Source organism: Cataglyphis hispanica, chromosome 7, assembly GCF_021464435.1.
Source record: "Cataglyphis hispanica isolate Lineage 1 chromosome 7, ULB_Chis1_1.0, whole genome shotgun sequence".
Lineage (NCBI taxonomy): Eukaryota > Metazoa > Arthropoda > Insecta > Hymenoptera > Formicidae > Cataglyphis > Cataglyphis hispanica.
This window is the reverse complement of record NC_065960.1, coordinates 3,419,932-3,442,035: the sequence shown is the minus strand read 5'-3', so window position 1 is coordinate 3,442,035 and position 22,104 is coordinate 3,419,932. Positions and strand designations below refer to the sequence as shown.

General features: G+C 33.6%; 1 protein-coding gene across 2 annotated transcripts in view; it reads left to right on the top strand.

Moving 5' to 3' along the window:
• The first annotated feature begins 11,172 nt into the window (after positions 1-11,172).
• The window catches only part of LOC126850732 (gamma-aminobutyric acid type B receptor subunit 2), a 66,159-nt gene continuing 55,227 nt past the window's right edge, over positions 11,173-22,104 (top strand). For both annotated transcript variants that reach the window (XM_050593986.1, XM_050593988.1), the window contains exons 1-2: positions 11,173-12,222; positions 17,853-20,098. In XM_050593986.1, the coding sequence (XP_050449943.1) occupies positions 17,906-20,098 (2,193 nt within the window). In that variant the 5' untranslated portion in view covers positions 11,173-12,222; positions 17,853-17,905. The remainder of the gene's footprint in view (positions 12,223-17,852; positions 20,099-22,104) is intronic.

Here is a 22,104-nt window from a genome sequence, read left to right as displayed (position 1 = left end):
TATAATTGGAAATTTAAAATTTTCGAAGATTAGAGTGTTTATGATTTGCAAGTGATTCCATGCTTTATTGAACACAAATTATTATATAAGAAAGGATCGAAAAAATAATTTTGCATAAAAAAAATCGTTGTGTTATAGCTTAAAAATATATTATATTGTAAAAAAATAAATATTATAAAAAAAAATTATTATGCTTTTAACGCAGAATGATGAGATAGATAACTGTCTGATCGAACATGGGTAAATACTACCCTTGTCTGATCGAGGCGGTATGTACTACTGGCAAATCTTGCAGCAAGAACGAAAGCGTTCTCTTGGAACAAGGCAAGATGGAAGCACCGCATTTAAATGATGGTTTGCTTATCTTCCTCGATGATGAGAAAAGTTTTGTTAACCATGGTATAATAATTAAGAACGGCGCATTCAACTACTTTGCCGAAAATGATATTGCGTTATAATGATAGTCAAGTAAAAAGATAGAGGCAACTTAAGGATCGATTTAATTTAAAAACTTCAATGCAATGAAAATAGCAATTTTATTCCACCTTTAATAGCGTATCACTCTTTTACATAATAATCACGTTATATTGCTGTCGACTGCACTCACCTCGTGGAAAATTGGAAAAGCAGCACAAAATTCCAATTGACTGGTCGTATAAAAGCGTAACAAAAGGAATATGATACCATGCAGGATATATTCGCCATATTGTTAACAAAGTGCACCAATTATTCATTCGCTTATTAAATCAAATAAATATTTGATAATAATTATTATTGTTATTATAGAGTTGTAACAATCCAAAACAGTTTCACAAAAATAAATATTACTTCTAAATTAAACACAGATTATTATTATTACTATTATGATCAAGCTACACTATCGGCGCTCGATACAATAACAATAGATAATTTAATGTATATTAATATTAAACTTCATCGTTTAACAAAACACATATTTAAAGCGATCTTAAATATTCGATAATTTTAATTCTTTCCTTTGATTCTTTTTCACAGACATTCGTGGTGGGACTGAGTATGAAAAATGATCCTGAGAGGCGATTACGCTTCGTTCGAGCATAGGCTGATGTCAAAGAGAAATTCCTATGTCATAGTCGGCTGATAAATGTTCTTTGTAACGTGTGAATTAAGTAATCCGCCAATGAAGAACCCCGGCATTTCGGTGGAACAGGCTGTCTCGTTGAATAATGGAGGTAACATCCTAGTCCGAGTCCGCGTTTCGTAGAATGTTACGAGTTAGGTCTCTTCCTCCTTGTAAATAATCTAGAGGCATGAGAACAACCAAGGGTGTACGAAACGCCTATTTACTCTGACCCTTCGATAAACACGGTACAACGTGTTTTTCGCATCGTTTTCCATCCTTTGTACATCCACTTTCTAAATTCGTCTACGAGACTCTGAGACTACGGGACAGTCTGCGCTCGCGTATCGAGGATGAGAAATTTGCTCACGCGAAAGAAAAATTACATTTACATCCCTTATTTGTGTGTATAAAATCTCGTCGACGTCATAATCTACAGGCTTCCGATTTGACGCAATATGTCAAGAAGATTTATGGATATTAAACACGTATTACAGGAGGAAGTTGAAATATTAAGACTAACATGGATTTAAACATTTTATTTTTTTTTAATATTTAATATTTAAGTTTATTTAAATATTATATGCAAACATGTTAATAAAATTGAAATAAGAATGTCAAGAGAAAGAAAGAGCCTTAAAATACGCAGCTATTGTAAACTACAAAGATTAAATTTTTTTCGCTCTTTTTTCTGGCGGTAGAAGAGGAGATATCGTCTAAACTCGTCTTGTGCCTATCTAGCATCTACGTTTTGCATGCAAAGCAAGAATCTCATTACGAAGTAGCTACCAAACGAATGTCGAAGAAATTCGATTGGATATCGGTCGAAGATTCATGGAGCGCGGCGGAAAAGTCACGAAGAAAAAGAATAAGAACGAAGAAAGAGAATTTCAGTATTCAGATTGCCGTCACGTACGAATCTATTTTTTTAAAAGTTTGCGGTTATTTGCGAATGCACGTATTTACTGATTAACTCTTCTTAAATCTCATAAGACCATCTCTTCCATCGAGTATAAAGCAGAACTCGACAGAAATGGAAATCTTATAAAATATTCCATATATTCTCAATCTCTCTCGCAGCATAATGTCAATAGTATTATTCTGACGGCGTGGCAAAATTTTCGAGTTTTCATAAAAAAAAACGAGAAATGAAACAATTTACATTTCATAATTAGTTAGTAAAGAGATCTTTGAGAAATACAAATAAAAAAATATGATGGATGTGTGACACATATATAAATAAACAAAATGAATAATTCTCTTTCCTCTCCACAAAGCACGTGTGGGTGAGCTTTTCGATTATCCGAATAAAATATACAACGGAGATCAGGGAGCAATGCGACAGTTAATTTATTGATGCGTTTGAATATTTAGCGTGAGTGTCGTACATGGAGTGACCGTTAGCACACTGCCGGTGATAATTAACGATCACGTGCAAACATGGAAGGTATTCGAGCGGCATGTAAACACAGATTCACTTTCATGCTACTGGAATCGGATTTATTGATGCTAATAATGACATAACTCCATGGATATCAGACGCTCGAGTATAATTTAGGCCGACGAGCTTGTTGCACACTATATTTCTGCAATGCAAACAACGTACCGAAGGTCATATATTGTGCAAATCATCGACGAGACCTATGTGTAACAAGTGCTCGGCATATCCGTCAATTTGGACGGGGTGTCACGTCGCCGACGAGTGCAAACAAGCGAGTATTAAGCACTTAATATTCGACCTAATTCACGGACCTTCTGGTAGAACACATCATCTTGATCACCGAAAGATGCGAAACGATACAACAATGTTGCGTGTATATGTACACGATGACTATTTAATAGCTTTTTACGCGTTTCCTCCGAGTGATAAGACTCCAGTGAGATATCACGCGACATTAACTAATACAAAAGAAGACATAAAAAATTAAAAATGATAAATTAAAGATCCTATATAATTTTAAATTATAAAAATATTATATATTTATTATAAAAATATATTAATATAAAATATATATATTTATTATAAAAATATCCACCTAGTGCGATCATTTATAATTTATACTATGATTGCAATAATTGAAATAAATTTTAAATATGTAAATATTTGATTGAAGCTGCAAACTTGCTGAATAGACTTGACGACTGTGTCGGCGGCAGCTGGCAAGTTACTTCGAGATATCTTGTATCTTGGCGAAGGCAAGAGCTATTATACCGGCACGTAAAGCCACGTCAGCCGAAGCCAAAGTCAAGTGTTCGTTCTTTCGAGGCTTCACTTTCCTCCTTTTTGATGACGCCCAAAGTACGCAGCATGCAATCTTTCAGTCTCTCGCAATATTTTCCGTCTGTATCTACAGCTTTTTGTTTTGTATCTTCTCTCTAGATTCTTCAAAATTTTGAAGTTACTTGGTCAGGCGGTTTATTTAAAAGATCTTAATATGTCAGTCTTTGAATTGCGCATGTATTAGAAAAGAATTTTTTGAATCTTTTGTCTTGATACAGTATTTAGATTCTCATACATTGATTCTGCACGTTTATTCCACAGAGCATTTCTATCTCTCGTTTACATTTAATTACATTCCGTATACAAATTTAGGAAACACGTGTCTGTACTTCATCAATGTTATTGAGAAGTCACATGGTTCCACGATGCTAAACTATTTCGGAAACTATAGTGTTTCTATTTAACATAAAATGTTTCAAAGCAAAAGCAAAAAAAAAAAGATGTATTAAATCATTTATCTTTAATAAGTAGATAATTAAAATTGACTCTCATTATTTAAATCATCGTTTTGATCAATTTTCTAAAAATGCACATTTTGCATTTTGCTCACAAAAAGTTGTGACTATTTTAGCATTGTAATTTTATGCACGATGTTTCGATTATAGTACGATGTTAATTATTACGATAGAGAAAGGATCATAAACCTCAGCGCAGCTAGTTTTAGACGATAAAATATAGGAAGGAAAATCCGCTACTCTAGAGCCTATGATATTTCAGCTTGAATATCTTGTTGCTTGATGTCTTGCGCTCGTCGACCATGAATAAATACAAACTTTACAGGTGGTCGTGTTTATCAGAAACCGTTGTGTCGTTCTCGGAAGAGTATTGTTGCGGCAACAATACTATTTCAATATTTCGCATTTGAATATCGCCTTACGTATCGTATTATAGCACATACGATCGACAAGCCGCTTTCAATCAAAATGTATAATACAATTGTTAGATTTATATGTGCATCAATTCTAAAGAATATCTAAAAATATTGCAAATATAAAGAACACATTATATACGCATAGCTTATGATACAAATTATATAAAAATTGCAAGCTCTTCTCAACCAGTTATCCATCTAGTCACCTGTCCTTCTGCAGTTTGTTCACTTCGTTGCTAGTCTCAGATAGCTCATCTCAAATGAGAGTTAAGTCCATTTCCTTTTCGCATTTTCATCACTTTGTCAGCTGTGCGACAATGTCATTTTCACCGTATCCTCATGGTGCAATCACCAAATGTGTCATATTCTTGAGAATCTGGCATTGTGTCATTTATTTGAACTCGTATCCGAAAACTTGACATTTCGTTTCGAAGTTTCTGTCAATTAATAGTACAAAAAGAGGAAAGTAGAAAAAATAAGAGAAAGAGAGAGAAACAGGAAGATACAGAGATAGACACAACGCCATGAATAGCGTCAAGGAAAATGGTATTCTACTCAGAAGGTAGTATCTCGAGTAGAATGAACTAACAAGCGAGGGTTTGATGGAGGATTCGCTATATATCCTACTGGGAGAAGAGACCGCACGAAATCACGACGCTTACGTCCTGAATGCGAGATCGAACAAATTATTTGCAGTCACGAAGGGCTATATGTTTGTTCCGTTAAATTTCCTGATGTGAAACGCTTCGCTTTAAAATCATCGTGGTTGATACAACCTTTTGCATGCTCAACCTGAACTAAAAGGGTGACATGTTTGATTTTTGTTTAATATCTCCGACTATAAATTAGACTTTTACATATCAAATATTGTGTAATGACTACGTCATCATTCGAGAAGTGGCAAACTCGTTCCATTAATGGAACGTTGGAGCAAAACTAAATTATCGGAACGATATTATAAATACATACCATAAATACACGCCATACATACAAAACAATTTCCGTTTGCCGTGATGAGCCATGTCATCTAAAAGTTATCGTTCGTAGAACGAAAATTGGACGCCCCAATAACCGCCCGATAAAAAGCCACACGTATTGCCAAAGTAGAAGAGCAACACGTGTTTACGCAGAATATTGGTTGCCACGTAAATGCTTTCCCGGCTTGCTACAGTTGAAAACCTAGACTATTCCATTCGTTACTTTCACATCATTTCGCAACCCGCCGGCAGCGGCGTTTTAAAAGGAACTGTTTGCAATCACTCAAAATCCTTCAAACAGGGACGTACGTTTGCGTTCACTTTTCGATTGCTTTTAAATGAAAATCGTTTTTGCATTCCTTTATGTTAGTGGCTACCATAATATGCCGTCTACTCAACGCAATGGAATGTTCAACTTTTTAAATAATTTAAATCAATCGGTTCTAACCATTTCCCTTGCTAACAATATTTTTCCATCAAGTAAATATAAGATAAATGGAAGTAAGCATATATGAATTAAATGCGTAAAATATTTTTGTGTTTTTTATTACATTATTAATGCGTTTTTCTCGCTTATCTGCTTCTGACATATTGTAGGCCGATTAAGCTTCTACAGCACCAAGCAAAAAGATTAATAATTTTTCTCGGTAAAATATATCTCTCCTTCGATTTTAATATCATTTGCCGATGGGATGCTATACTTGTGAAAAATTGAATATCTAAAACGGATTGATTCAATCTCAGTCGGCTTCTCAAACGCTTGTAGACTATATTGCGGCTTCCGGCGAGCATCGACGTTATTTCATCGTGACCTCGACTGCAAATAAGAACGAATTGCCTTGTCGGGAAAACCGAGTTTCCGCCGGAATAGAATATAATTGGGTACATTGCGTTTGTCCCTTTCCTGCCCCGTAACGATGTTTAGCGGACGCGATCTATTTCTCTATTTACGCAGGAGTTGTTTTTTTAATTTAGAATACGAGTCGCGGATTTCGCGTGATTTGATTACGCTCTTTTAAACTTTTCTAGACACGTTTTTTAACAAATTATACCTAAGAGAAAAGTAGAAAATAGATAATAGAATCTTACTCTTTAACTAATAGGTTGACCTAACTTTAATAAATTTTTGACTTGAGACTTGATTAGTAGTCAAGATATTTAGCGTTAAAACTTAAAAGAAATCATGAAGAGAATTTGGCGTCTAATTAAATTTTGATAGAAAAGAGATCTCTTAGTGTTCAACAAGATATTATAGACTAGCGTTTACTTCTTAGAGATTGTTAGTTAATAATTATTTACTTTATAATTTTGTCTTGATTTATATTTTGCAGCTATCTTAATTTTCTCATTTCTAACTTTCTCTTTTTATTTCTCTCGTTTATTATATTGTATCATCCTGTAAAGAGTTCCTTTGTTACTCTTGAATAGTATCATACGAAAAGATAGAGAAAATAAATTTTTGCATTTATTGTATTTCTATGCATTGTTTTTTAATGCGAATAAGCGTCAAATAGAAGCGTTGGAATACAGGCGTAGAAAATTCGAATTAGAACGCCGATGTGACTGTAATAAAAACGAATTAGTTAGTGAAAACCTTTTGTGACATTTATGATTTATACGCCGGTTGAGATCATTTCCGAATGCGCTTGATAAAGTCGCGTCAGAATTTAAATTGTGAAAATTAATGAAGAAAGCAAGAGAAAAACGTTTTATTTTGAACGTCTATTTTTCATAAAGTACGAAGCAGATATTGCTTTTTGCTTTCAAGGGAGCGTTTTATTCGTGTTAAATTTTTAAAAGTGTGAAATGTAAAAAAGACCGCCAAAGAAAGTAGTGCGGTGAGTTCCTCTATTTGATTTTCATACTCAACAATCGGATAATTTGAAAGTGTATCTTATGAGATTTGTTTTTATCGAGTCTTGCAGGATAGAAGAATATATATATATATATATATATATACATATAATATTTATATAAAATATTAATTATATTAAATATCAATCGATTTATGTAATTAACACACCAACATCTATTTTCTTTTTGTGCGTATTTTTTTATTACAATATTATTTACGATTTCAAGCATGTCAAATATAAATACTAAATACTTTTAATGGCAGACCAAATAAAGCAGAAACCAAGTGATGTATATCTATAGTTACATAATCAATTTATTCAATGAATGCATTTGTACGTACTGTCCAGGGTCTTATCAGATTTACAATAAAGACGATCGATAAAGGCATTAAGTGTTCAGAACATTGCGGGAAATAATATTCTTGGTACCTAACTCCTAGCTTAGTATATATTGAATAGTATATATTGTTCAGCAAATTTCGCCATTGAGATTTGATACAATCCGGACTAACTTTAGCCAGATGTAATGAATTAAATCTAATTCGAATGGTATACTATTATTTCATAATCTTACTATAATTTTGCCAATATATTATATCGATATTGCTCTATTATATAGATTTATAAATATTGCTCTAATAAAATTTTTCAATTTTTTTTAAAGTTTAAAATCATAATATTAAAATACAAAATAACAATAAATGTAAATTTCTCAGAAGCCAAACTAATTAACTCCATTTTTTATTTTGGTGTTCTAAAATAAAGAAATTGAAGTAAAAAAAATTTACAAAAATAAAATATAAGACTTATATAATTAAATTCTTATATCACGAATGTTATAATAAAATTATCTTTTTACATTTATTATATATTCTGTGCTTATATTAAACTTTATACATTTATCAAAGCTCAAATCTTTTTACATGTTGTTTTTACATTTTGTTAAATTAGTTGATTCATCTTCGCAAATATGAAAATTATATTAAAACACGTCCTAAATAATTGATTAATTCATAAATGAAATTTAAACGAGCAAGCAATTTAAATATTACATTCGGTCCGAAATATTTCAAGCTCGCGGCTAGATGACTGCTGAATAATTTGATCTATTTTGTGCCGTCCGACGGCATTATGAATAATCGCCTCATCGTTCAGTGTATAAGGATCGAGACACACGTGCCGGGGCTATCTATATGATCGCTGGAAGCATGTCCAGCAAATTGAACTCCTGCAAGTTCAGAAGCGACATAAAGGGTATTATCCGATGAACCGGCCGTCTCTCGTTATCCTTGCCTTGCCTTTCGAAAGCGGCCGACGTAATCGCTTTAAATGGTCAGTCAAGAGCAAAACAGAAATGTTAAAGTCGATTGATTTCTCTTGGCGAAGCAGAAAATTTAAAGACGAAAAGAGAAGAACCCGTGAAATTTATCGGTATATAATTGCACTATTTTAGCTGCTGCTTGTGTGTGTACATGAGAAAGAGAGAGAGAGAGAGAGAGAGAGAGAGAGAGAGAAAGAGAGATTTAAGAACCGTCAGCAGATGCAATTAATTGATATTAAATAGCAGATGCTGAGTATTGCTTATAATCGAAGATAAGCTGTAAATGTATGAGAAAATCGATTTCACGCCGATAGTCTTCGTTAATGAAAGCTCTGGATGACCCAAAAGCAATACATATATGTATATTGGGCGCGGGATGTAATTTAAAGGATATTTAATCATTACTGATAAATTTAGCATACTTGATGAGAAAGCTTCCAAGATTTCGTCTTTGATCTGGTAATTAATTTTTGTAAGAAAAATATCGCACTAGACTTAGTAATGGTCATCCAAAAAGAAAATTTTATTTCTGCCAGCCTTTTCTAATTATCCGTTCTAATATTCCATTTCGAGATTGTATATACGACAATAAAGACAGTGTTCGATTCAAAATAATTATTATACGCCATGCGTTTTGTCATTGTTTCTCCGAATCATTCAATGTATATTGATCTGTGATATTTGATTGCAATTTGTAATCATATTAGTGAGAATTAAGCACGTCTAATGCTGCTGATAATAAGCTTGCATGTGTTTACTATACAGATAAGAGTGCATTATTTTTTTCAACGACGATGCGAAATACGCGTGAATTGCGTTTTCCGTCAAGAAAGTTATTTATTTCGACAAATTCACGTTTCCTAGCTTCGTCTTAATTTGCATACACAATTATGCTTTGCACTTTGAAACAAGAGCAAGCTTTGTATCTAGAAAATTTCAATTTGAATTTTGGGTCGAAAGAAGTTGTCAAACTATTGTTGCATTATAATTGTTTTAATATTGTGTCATTTACATCACAATTTTTTTATTTTTTGAAAACATTAAATTGTACCTATTTTTACATTCCTTTTTTGTAGTTTTTATTTTACAAAATTTATTAAGAAATATACATTATTAAAACTGTCGCGAAACGTTCTCTCTCAGTTGCAATTTCCAAGATAAATTACTAAAATCATTAACATTTAGAATATTAATATATATTGTTTGAATTATTTGAGAAATTATTTAGAAATTAAAAAAATAACGTAATTATTTAGAAATAATTTTTTGGAAATTACAAAAGTTTTTAAAAAGTTAAAATCTTTTATAACATCTGAGCACATCGGTGGCTTCATTTACTCATTAAACAGAAAAACTGCATCCGCGTTGATTGCAGCAAACTATTCAAGGACAATCAATGGAAAGTCCGTTGTTTGTCTCTCGGAGTCAATTGAAAACTTCAGTTATGAAAAGTATAGTTGTGAGTAAAACGGAGGAACAATCTAACTCCCACGGCTCATTTCTGAGAGATTAGATGATTGCAGAGAGGCCATGTGGCTTTTTACTCCCGGTTACGAGTAAATTATTCGAAGAATGAAGGAGGGGGAGGAAATTTTTAGCGTGAAGCATTGCTGTATTTCTTATCGTCCTTCAAACTCCGAACGAGGTTTATGGAACTTACAATTATATGACAGATACATAAACTATCGCTAAAGCCGCGGTGCGTATGTAGAACAGCGATTGACATACTTTGTCATCGGCGAATATAGTCGGGGAACGAGGTTCATTATTTCCTTAATTGATTTTCGTCCACCGCAACTTATAGCTCTAAACCATTTCCGACTGCCATTTGAAAATTTTGTAGAGATCACTTCTCATTATGCGGATAACTGTGCCGGGAGGGACTTAATCACCATGAGATTAAGAGGAAAAGCTTTCAAGATGGCCGTGGTAATTGGAGAGTTCCAGACAGAGAGTTCGAGACGTTTGGGAAGGCACTTTAACTTTGAGCACGAAAATATTGAGAGAACTCTTACTATGAATAATAAATGATATTAATGTATATAACCCTCCCAAATACAATTTCATTCACTTGCTCTTGGCATTGATTAAGAATTTGGCTTATTAATTAAAGAGGATGTGGCAAAGGAGCCAAGTTTCAATGTAGTACCTAGATATATACTGTCATACATAATAAATGTGAGTTCTGAATAAGCAATAATTACTGTATGCAGCTTTATAATATTGTACAATTAATATATACAATTAATATATAACAATAAATTATTACTTTATAAATTATTAAAAATTTATTACAATCTGCTCAAAATACCATTTACAATCTATAATTAATCATATCAATTATTTGTCCCCTATATTTAAGAGAAATATAGACTCGCTTGCAAAAATACAATTTCGAATCTTGAACGCTTCGTAAATGGCGGGAAAAATTTATCGAGATTTTAAAAAGAATTTTGAAAGGACCTTTCTCATGCTAGAAACGTCAAGCAACGCATATGGTACCGAATGTCCGTGTCATAATGTTTATGCATCGTTTGGATCCGGAGTTTTGCGAATGATGAGATTGAGAAAGGAAGATCAAGGATCCACATATATCTCTACTGCACGGGGGGAGAGAGCTGAGTCGGGGGTTTCCTCTCGCATATCCGAATGTTAGGGGTTGTGGGAAGCGCGAGCGACTGCGCATTGCCAATATCGCCGTTCTAAAACTCCTCCTGGTAGACGAGGGTTGGCGAATATTACGGGGTAACAGTGCGCGAACCGCCACCACGCGACGCGGTTGCTCTTTCACTCCGATCGAGAGAGGATGGTACACTGAGATAGCTACTATCTACGCGCTATCTATTTCGAAGAAACTTCTCGCATCATAAAACGCGAACAGAATTTACCGGGAAAAAAAATCCAACATTGTCATCATCTGTGCTTGTTGAAAAAAAACAGCAAGAGAAAAAAAAGCAATAAACATAGGCAGCAATTTGGACGGATGTATACGCGTCATGTTTGGAACAGGCTCCAGGGACATGATGCATCGTTTCACTAATTTACCTGGCAAATTGAGCGCGGGGAATTGCGGCTCTGCATTAGTAACTTTTCCGAAAATAGTATTGGCAGTGCAGTACGAATTACTTCGCCAAAACTGAAACGATTAGTTGTTTCATTGCGAATCTGGCATCGCTAGTTGAACGATGCGACTCGTGAACAAGACAATTAATTGAAGACTACTCGTGAAAGATTTGTCTCTCAATTCCGTGTTATTCCGGGGAATAATAATTAATACACTTTCAAAATTATAAATATATCTTAAACTATTTATCTATTCATGTTGTGTCGCCATATGTTGATTACATTACTTTAATTAGTCGGGATAATCTCAGTGACTGTAGTGCGCGAGAATATTCGGTTCAAGATCGATTGACGAATATCCCAAAATCACAAAGTACAATTGCTACCGTGATACAATCAGAGGAAGCGATTCTCACAGTGAGATCAAAGGGCAAAAGTTCGATTGGATATCCTCGTCCGATGCGTAAATTGGATGTGTCGTGCGATACATAAATCGGACGAGCTGTGATAAAGAGCTCGGTGACACTTCCCTGGATCAAAAGGGCAGCGGGATTAATGGCAACATCAAGTGTCAGCCTGCTGGATGCTAATTTAAAATATTAGCAAAAACGGTATACTTGGCGTGCTAAAACGAAAGTCAACCAAGTAACGTAAAGGGGGATCTCGCCTTCAGGAGGAGTCGCTGAAATCAATTTCTGGTGAAACCGTGCACGAGAGAAATGTGGCTTAGAGAGGAATGCCGCGCAACTTTACGGTAATTCGCCTGCTTACCCGCTTTATTACACCTTTTCAGACGCGCGCACCTTAAAGCGGTCGCGTCCAACCGCGACGCCGATGTTAACAACTCTTACGTTTTATCCGTCTCGTGAAGCTCCAAATACCGATATTTAATGCAATCCTTTCTGCATCGAGTGAATTCGTTTATTGAAGGTGCTTTTCGAATAATATATCAAAGACATTTCTCGACGATAACGTATGCACATTCGATGATCAACTTATTAATAATCGCTGCTACATACTGTTCTACCACAAATGCAACAGTGTTTTCGCATTGCAGTTGCACATTATATGATTATATTAATATTTCGACTGTAATACATTTCGACGCAACGCATAAAAACCATTCTGAAACCATTGTATTACGTGTATATTATACTTGAGAAATAATTTAATTTGTAATTATATTTTTTTGACGGTAGAACTCAAATGTATCTCAAACAAATGTAATTTCTTAAAAGCGCTTACACATATAATTTATTTAGAAAAACACAAGAGCTGATGTTTCTCTCGTAATTTATCATTAAAATATGCATATTACAAAAATTCTGCATTTACAAAAGTTTTACATCTCATGCTTGAGATTTTTAACTATATCGGCTTTTCTTCCGGGAAATTAAAATTATCAACAACTTGATGTCTATACATTTTTCTCAGATTTTTCCTTATAGTTTAGTATAGTTTAGCTTTAGAAAACGTGCTCTTTACTTGAAACTTCCCTGCATGATCTTGCCATGACGCTGAAGAAGCTCGATATTTTTAGTCTTTTGACACAAACTGGGATAAAACTTGACGGAAAATAATCGCTGAAATTCAAAGTATCGTTTTTATAAATGTTTTCAGCAATTTCTTTTATATTATTTTTCTAATTTTAAACAGTACAAAAACAACGGATTAATATCGTATATATGATTCAGATATATGGATTGGGGCAGGTTGATTTCTTATAAACATAATAATTTTGTTAAAACAGAGAATAGTAAATTATATTTTAATATATAAATTATTTAATATATTCCCATTTATAAATTAAAATAAAATAAAAAAAGAATGAAGTAAATTCCTATGCGCCGTTGGCAAACTTTTATTTGTCAATTCAAAATAGTTCTACGATTTGATGATTCAAATGATTTAAGCATGATAGAGATGTCAATTTTAATTTGCGAAACAATATTCATTATACGAAATGCGAAATTGACAAATAAAACTGTTTCAATACGTAATCCGTGATTATCTGTCGGTTTGACAAAATTTTCGTAAATTCAAATTTAATCTCGACCTTAGGTCGGACCTGTTTACTGTTTGTACAGCATCTGTCCCGCTGGAATTTGATATGGATTTATCGTCGAAAAGTTTCAAAATCAGAATACACTAGTCTGCCAAAGTATTCCCGTATTAAATATTAAGTCACATTTATTTTCAACTTAACTGATAATATTAATCAACAATTTTTTATTTTATAAACAATTTACATTTAATAAAATATTATATTATAAAATCTCAAGTCTTACATTTAAAAGCTCAATCAATCAATAAAGAATGAAAGAAATTATAAAAATATAAAAGTGCGATCAATGATATGTATTTCGAACTTTTGAAACTGATAGATGTGTAAAACACAGATCTTTTTTCTAAATCATTAATCCACCGTGATCATTTAAAACAAGTAATATCGGCTAAGATGTTTTTTTCGCAAACGTTAAGAAGAATAGAATTCTGAACGTTACTTAAAGAGATCTAGATCTCCACATCTTTTTAATCTTTCTTCTTTGTATTTACTTTTTCTATTTATTCGATTAACTCCAGCAATGTTCTCAAGCCATTTTATCGTAATGGAGAGAAACATGTTTGTAGAAAATAACTTTAATAAAACTACATCAATTTTAATGATTTTAATAAATTTTAATTAAAAAATTTCTTATTATCATATAAAAGACAAAAAATTATGATATTAATATAAGTGTAATTATCTATAACTATAAAGTTATATTTAGTCATATAATATAATATATTATATATTATATTAAATACTTAATCGCATTGTGCTTAGTTCATGTCTTATCATAGTAAGTTCTCAATGCAAGCAGGTGTTCCAAAAGTCAATATTGAACTTCCACACATAATTTCGAAGAAATTCCTCTAGGGATTCTGGATACTAGAAATAGCACATCCTCTGAATATAATATAATATAATATACTTATTAAATTTTGTACCATATGTTTCTTTTCAATATAAAACTTCCGATTTGATACATAAATTTAGAAATTTAAATAACTTGTATCAAATTTGCAACAATAATAAAGTTCTTGTTGCGTTTGCCATTATTCAAAATCATTTCTGATTTCTTGATCTCATTATTACGCACACCACGAAGTATTCGAGACATCTCTGTATTTCCGACTTCCGGTATCGACATGTAGGAATACCGCCTTCTGTAACACATCACTTGCTATCTCTGTTCGAATTCAGTCCCATCTACCCTTCAAGGTGTACATAGATGCACGACAACAATTTATAGTAGGTCAGATTCGACGGATATCTATTCTTGTATATGATTTCGCGTTAGATTCTTTTGCTCTTATGTTAACTGGCAGGGAAATGCTGATCTCACCCTTCGCTTCTCGCGAGAACGTCAAAATGAGAAGTTTTATTGCGAATATAAGATTTACCCCAAACCGAGTAAATAATGATACAATTCAAAATTGTGCCTCATAAATTTAAGGTGATTTATAAGATGGAAAATGAGAAAGGAAGAAGAGAAAGAAAATATATTAATAATGATTAATAGCATAACTAAATTGTATCCTTATAGAGAGTGCTGAAGTGGATTAAAGCATAAAATCTAAAAAATGAGTATATATGTACGATTTTTAATATGATATAGTACAAAATTTTGATACACATACATTTTTACATATTAAATTTCTATATATATTATTTTATAACAGATTAGCTAAGGCTTTCGGACAATAATGTGTATACATCTTTTACGTAATCTTTAATTTATTTTTGGATTTTGAAAGAATGAAAAGTAAAGTCCAACATAAATTAAGCTATATATGATGTATATGCGATTGCAAACACAAATATGTTTATAAAAAAAATATATTCTTTTTTTATTGTGTCGGCATTTCCGATGTTAATGTTTTTTAGCCATTTATCATTCTTTTTGTTTGCTGTCACGGATTCATATGTACACTTCATTTGGAATCTGACATACGATGTACGTTGAGCTTTCATTTATTTTTATTTTATATACGCTTGTCTAATCTATATATTTAATGAAAATTTAATGATTTAACTCTATTATAATATATGTAGATTAGGTTGAAAATTATTGAAATTAATTTATTTTTACATAACTTAATTGTTTAACATTTTTATATTTATATTTGAAAGATATATATACACACATACTGCTGATCATTAAAATTACAAGATAATTTTATTTTACAACAAAAAGAAAACATATTATAAATGGCACATACAGATTGTTAAATATTTAATAATATACATATGTAAAATTAATTGCAGTCACCTTGTTATACCAATGTTTTGTCAAGTTATGATATGCATTTAAAGCATTTAAGCAAGATCAACAATTTTATTGCTCGAGCAAAAAGTTAGCGAACCTCGTTACGCTACCTTTTGCAATTCTCGTACCGTCGTCACTTTTACATTGCGCTAGCATTCACAGCAGATTACGCGACAAAGTTTTTAAGTTAAAGAATAAACGCATGTATTTCACCAAATGAGCCACTCACTTCTTCGACAAGAGATAGCAATTTCGCGTTCGCAAAATCTCGTATAATATTGAATCGAAATGAAAAAAGTAGCGAAATAATAAGACTTAATATCTGTATTAGCACTTTCAAACTCTTTTCGCCCCTTAATGTGAAAAAGAAAAACTTTACAATGTAAAGCCGCGCTTTGAAACATTTCGTGCGCCTTCATAACAGAGTTTGGAGCTAACAGCGTTACTAGCGCTCGGGATACTATCCTATAACTGTATTACGTCTTAATGGATCTTTCGACTGCGACAAAGGGTAGTAAATGCCGCTGGACATTTACCCGTAACTCTCATCGGCTTTTTGTGATTGTAAAAGATGTTGATTCCTTCTGTATTTGACAGCATTTGTATTCGTTTAATAAAAACAGGTACATTTTTATCATCATTTGTATGATTAAGAAATGTAGATTTTATAACATTTTGCAAGTCATCTCGTCCGCGTAATAACGTCGTAGATAACGATTTGATCGCGCTCAGCCCGAAGACGTTTCTCTAATTTTGTTTAAAACCCCATTACCTGCCGATAGAAATCAGATTATTGCGGCGCAAATTGGTTTGATCGTTTTTCTTTCGCAATATTACTTCTCGTAGTATATTCTCAAACGTATATTGTTAGATATTCGAGACAATCTGCTGTCCGCAAAGATACAATGACTATTAAGATAAAAAGAAAAAAAGTAACTGCTTTAGTCTTATTACAAATCAAATATTATGGGTTATGCCATAAAGGCGATATTACGTTGTAATAAAAATAATTAATTTTTAAATTTTCATGCTGACAAAAGCAAATTTTACTCTTGTGCTTTGGAAATATCATTAAATGTACGTATTATATGCTTTGGACGTTTTATACTCAAATATAAGATCCGCGTGAAAAATGAGATTAACGAGCTAATACGATGAATTTTAAATTCTTAGTAAAATTCTGGAGACGCGTTTTAAAGAAGCTCGTAAATGTAATACAATGTCGCAGTTATATTTCTTTCGACATAATACCTCTATCTGAATTTCATTTGTGCTTGCTCGCCTATTTAATGAAATTATTTCATTCTCGTAAGCCTATTATTCGAAATTGAGAACATCGAATCTCTCAAGCGTGATATCGAGTTAACCGGTAGGGTATTTATGTATGAATATATTTCCATTAGCAGATTATTCTATTTTCCAATTACACGCACAAGCTTTGTTATGATTCCTATGTAGCCCGATAATAGTTGTAGATTATAATTAATTAGGAAGCAACAAAGAGGCATACACATGCATGCAATTTTTGTGTGAAAACAAGTCTTGAATTCCCGAATACAGATTAAATTTAAAGCGCTTTTACGGAAATCAATAAAAGACTTTTCTTTGCTCGAGAAGCTTCTGATACCGAGCGTAGAAAGATATCTACATATAACACAAGTGAATAAACTTTTCACTTATAAATAGAAAAAGGTCAAATAGTTTTGCAAGTTAATTATCTATACGGGGCGAGTTATACTGATTTATTTTTGCAAGTATTTTTTTCAATCAAAGATTAAAAAAGAAATATAATAAAATTCATCAAATTGGTATCGATATCATATGTGCATTTCTAAGGAACCTTTTTCATGTGTAAATATGTCACATTTATAATAATTCATTAATAATAATTCATTTACAAAAATGTAATTTTTAAATATCTTAAATATCTTAAGTGCATTATTTAATTGAGGAAAATTTTAAATTAACTCAATTAAAATAATTATAATCATGCATTATATATATTAATTTAATATTAAAAAAAAATTATACAATTTAAATTTAACTCATGGCAGAATCTTTTTTTTTACAGATGAGAAGAAACCGGAAGAGCGCCTCGAGTCGTCATAAAATCGACGACTGATTATGACGCGCGTCCACACGCAGCGGCATTTCTCTCGTCTCCTCCTGTTGTTCTCTTCCTCCGGAGCCCTCCACGCAAGTCATTGCCTGACCCTCCTCCTTCTCGGCCTTACCTCTCTCTACACAGTTTTATCGTGCGACGAAAAAACAAGATCCCAGAATCGTGACCTGAGCACGCTTCCCTGCCACGCTGAGACAAGAAGATACATGGAGCAGAGAAATCTCGATGGAATGATCTCGGAATGGCCGCAACGCGAGAACAAAGTATCGAAAATGCTTGGTCAAAGTACTAGCGATGTGACCAGTGATCATCATCCCAGTGATTTGCTTAAAATCCAATTTAATCGCGATATGAGAAAACAAACATACGACGATGATACTTTTGTAAGCATTATTCCTAATAATCAACGCGGCGATCAAATGCATTCTGAAATTAATTATCTAAAACGAAAATTTGACGATCAATTTGACGATTTTGTGAAAAATCAGCAAGTTAGCAACAAAATTAATTTTAAAAATATAAAGCAAAGTGAGAGTAAAGCGAAGAATTGGTTAGATAATTTAATCAGGAAGCAACGTAGAGTGTCGCTTCAAGCTACTTCTTATTTCTCGGCAAATGAGATTGTAAGCAAAGTGCAATTTCAAGACGATCAAGATATCGATAAGGATGCAAGTTTGACGATTTTAGATGGACCTCGTCAAAGTGCCGATAATTTACTCGAGAGTTCTGTTCACGATCGCGATACGGAGGGTACATTAATCGGAGCTCCGATCGATCAGTTACATTTGCGCGAGGCTTCAAGTGTCAATCACCTGGCAATACCGACGCGAAGTCGACGAGATCGTAATGAAGTCGATCTCGATGAGGCGAAGCGAGCGAATCTAAACACCGATAATTTATTCACCGAAACGCCAGTTAATCGGATGAGTGAACGCACGAGTGATTTTACAGTTCAACGAGATTCGCGCGAAAACGAGATCTTAAGTCGATCGAGCGAGCGCGGGATTGACGTTGCGGCAAATCAGCGCGGCGACGATACGATAATACATCGAAGCGATCGCAAGACTGTCGATTTCGAGAGCACGAGGCAAACTCATTTAGACGTCCGCAATATCTATGCTCTTGATAATCGTACAAGTAGATTCGAGAGCACGGTTGATTACCTCCTCAGCGACAGCGACAACTTCAACGTCGCTAATGAATCTACAAACTTGTACGTCGGTACAATCGCGATTAATACGGTTGCTAATAACTTCGATGTCAGTGCCGTTTCCATCGAGGATCAAGTCGAAGTGGACGGAATTTCGGAAATCGAGAATCGAACCGATATCAACTTGGATGAGACAGAAATTTGGACCGTGGATTGTCGCAATAGCGCCTGCTCCGAATCAAATGATAACGATAATGTATCGGTATTTAGAATGAAAAAATATGGGAGAGCAAAGGAATTGAATGACAATCAAAAAGATGAAGACTATTTCGTAAGAGTCGGTGGCGTATCGACGATACCTATCAACGACAACGATACCGATATCAACGTCGTTGACAGCGAAGCACCTTTCATAGGCTTCGAGGGTTCTCAGAAATTCCCTGTAAAAATCAATCATAAGTCGCCGTCGGAGCTGCCGCAGGTTGAAAAGTTTGACAGGCGACACTTTGGCCCGCAAAAGGAGGATGTACTTGAAGAAACATCCACATGGTATCCAAGTACTGTGCTTCTCGAGCTACCCAAGAGTCCTAGCAGAAACGTGCTTCATCGTCATCGCAAAACGGACGACGTCGTCGGGATGGATGAAGAGGATAATAGAGGCGAGAAGGCGATCGCAGGGAATGAGAAGCAAAATGACACTTTCGACGAGTCCTGGCTACCCGATATGTCGTCGTCGGGCGTCAAATCGAGCTCCGAAAAACTTGCGGTAACTCCAAATATCATGTACGTTGACTTCGAGAACGTGACGAAGAAGGATAAGAACGATTCTGACGGAAGGGTGGAGATCGACGTGACAGTGCCGAGTGCAAGACCGATAGAGAAGACAAATATAACCATTCTGGGTCTCTTTGAGTTGACATACGGAACGGAGCCGAGACCGGAAGGATCCTGCGAGCTTGAAGCAGCGAAATTAGCGGTCGAGCGAGTCAACGAGTCTGATGTGTTGAAGCGCTTTCGTTTGCGACTTATTTACAATGATACCAAGGTAAGTTAGCCAATTAGTAAAGTAAATGTTGTCCAGCGTTGTTGTCATTAAGCATTTAACATTAAAATATTCCTTTTAATAATAGTAGAAATAATATAATTGAAAAAAATCCGTTCTTTATAAAAATATTATATTTTAATAAAACGAAAAAAAAAAAAAAAAAATATGATATATGCATGCGAAAAAAAAATTATATGATCAAAAGGCAGATTAATACAAAAAATAACTTCGTAAGTTTTAAAATAATTCCGCATTTGTACATCTGTTTTTATTCACAATTAATTTCCGTGTCCGATTATCAATATATGTGCAAAGTATGATCTATGAGATTGCATTAAATCCTGTCTATTTTTAAATCCCAATAGCAAGAAAGTATTGGAGCAGCGTACAATCTAACTTCTATATAAATCACAACGAATTATCAGCTTAATGTTATTCCGTATAAATTGCTTTTTTCCCAGCAAATATTGAAAATATTGATTATATTCACATCTTATAACGTAAAATATATAAAGTAATAGAACATTACAGAGATTGACTAATTTTAGCTCATATTTAGCTTCTTTGTAGAAAATACTTTTATTTTATAATAATTTGGAATACAAGAGTTTATCTATATTAACTAAATAATATTATATAACAGTCTCACTAAATATTGTACATACAATTACATTTTCTATTTTATTGGCGCAAGATATACGAAACATTATATTTGATTTACATTGATTTCTTTATCAAATTATAAAAAGTAAGAATTAAATTTCTCAGATCTTGTCACTAAAACATTACATTCAAGATTCTCAAAACTTCCAGCTTGAAACTTATAGTTCTATTGGTAGTAACTTCCTGTCCGCTCGCACCAAGTCCTCTTACATCGCTTAAGTGCTTTAGAATGTATTTATGGTATGCCCGCATCACTTACCGAAAAATTATGGAATGCAGCTCGATGCCGGCGTCTAGATGATATCCCCAGTTACGTTGTTACATGAACGACGTTAAGCGTTATACAAAAAAAAAGAGAAAAAGAAAAGAAAGAAAGAGAGATAACGATAATTTTAGAGTATTTTCTTTCTCTGCTGAAATCTGCGAGATATATATATATATATATATATATATATATATATATATATATTATATCTATGTGGGGTGTATAATCTCTCGATGGCGGATCGAGCTTTTCTACATGGCTGCCTAAATTACATCATTCTTTCGGTAATTAGCGACCGAGAGATCGCTGAAATAAAATCTCAAACGGACTTTAATTGGAAAGTTCTCCCGGTAAAAATATTGCGCTGTTGAGGGAGAAAGATTTCTCTGCACATCCGCTGTTATAATTCGTAAAAAATAGTTTCGCGATTGTTTACGAAGCGTGTAATGTGCTAGCGTGTATGATATAGAGGCGTGTGATAAGATTTGCAACAACTTTATGCACGATTGCTTTGACGAAAATGCCATGCAATATGCAATATAAGGAAATCTCGTGTGGATTTGCATAATGTAAGATATAAGGGGAGGATGTGAAACGAGGTCGCGTTCAAGTATTAACACTTTATATCTTACTTCTTGAGAACTTGATAGAAGATATTAATCAATCTCGGATCTGTGATTTTTAAATTTTTGAGCTTGTTATTCAACCTCTCAAACTATTCCTGATATCTGCAGAGGCAAATTCCCTTCGTGTGACAATGTCACACATGATCTTCCGACGATAAATCGAAACCGCTGTCAGATGCCTCGCTTCGAAACAGCTTTGAACATCTTCTGACAGTGCGACCTAACTACCATACGTGTTCCAACAGTTTACTCCCAGCGCATACGAAATACTCTTCGTAATGCTCGTTTAGGTTGCGCTTTGAAATTTAATAATATCGATCAGTTCTCGCGCGCGCTTTTGTCCTTTAGTTACACATAATTGCGTCAATAAAATCTGTTTAAAGAAATACAATAATGTAATATAAAAACGTGATAACATAAATATATTCTACGTATTTTGGAGAAGAATAATA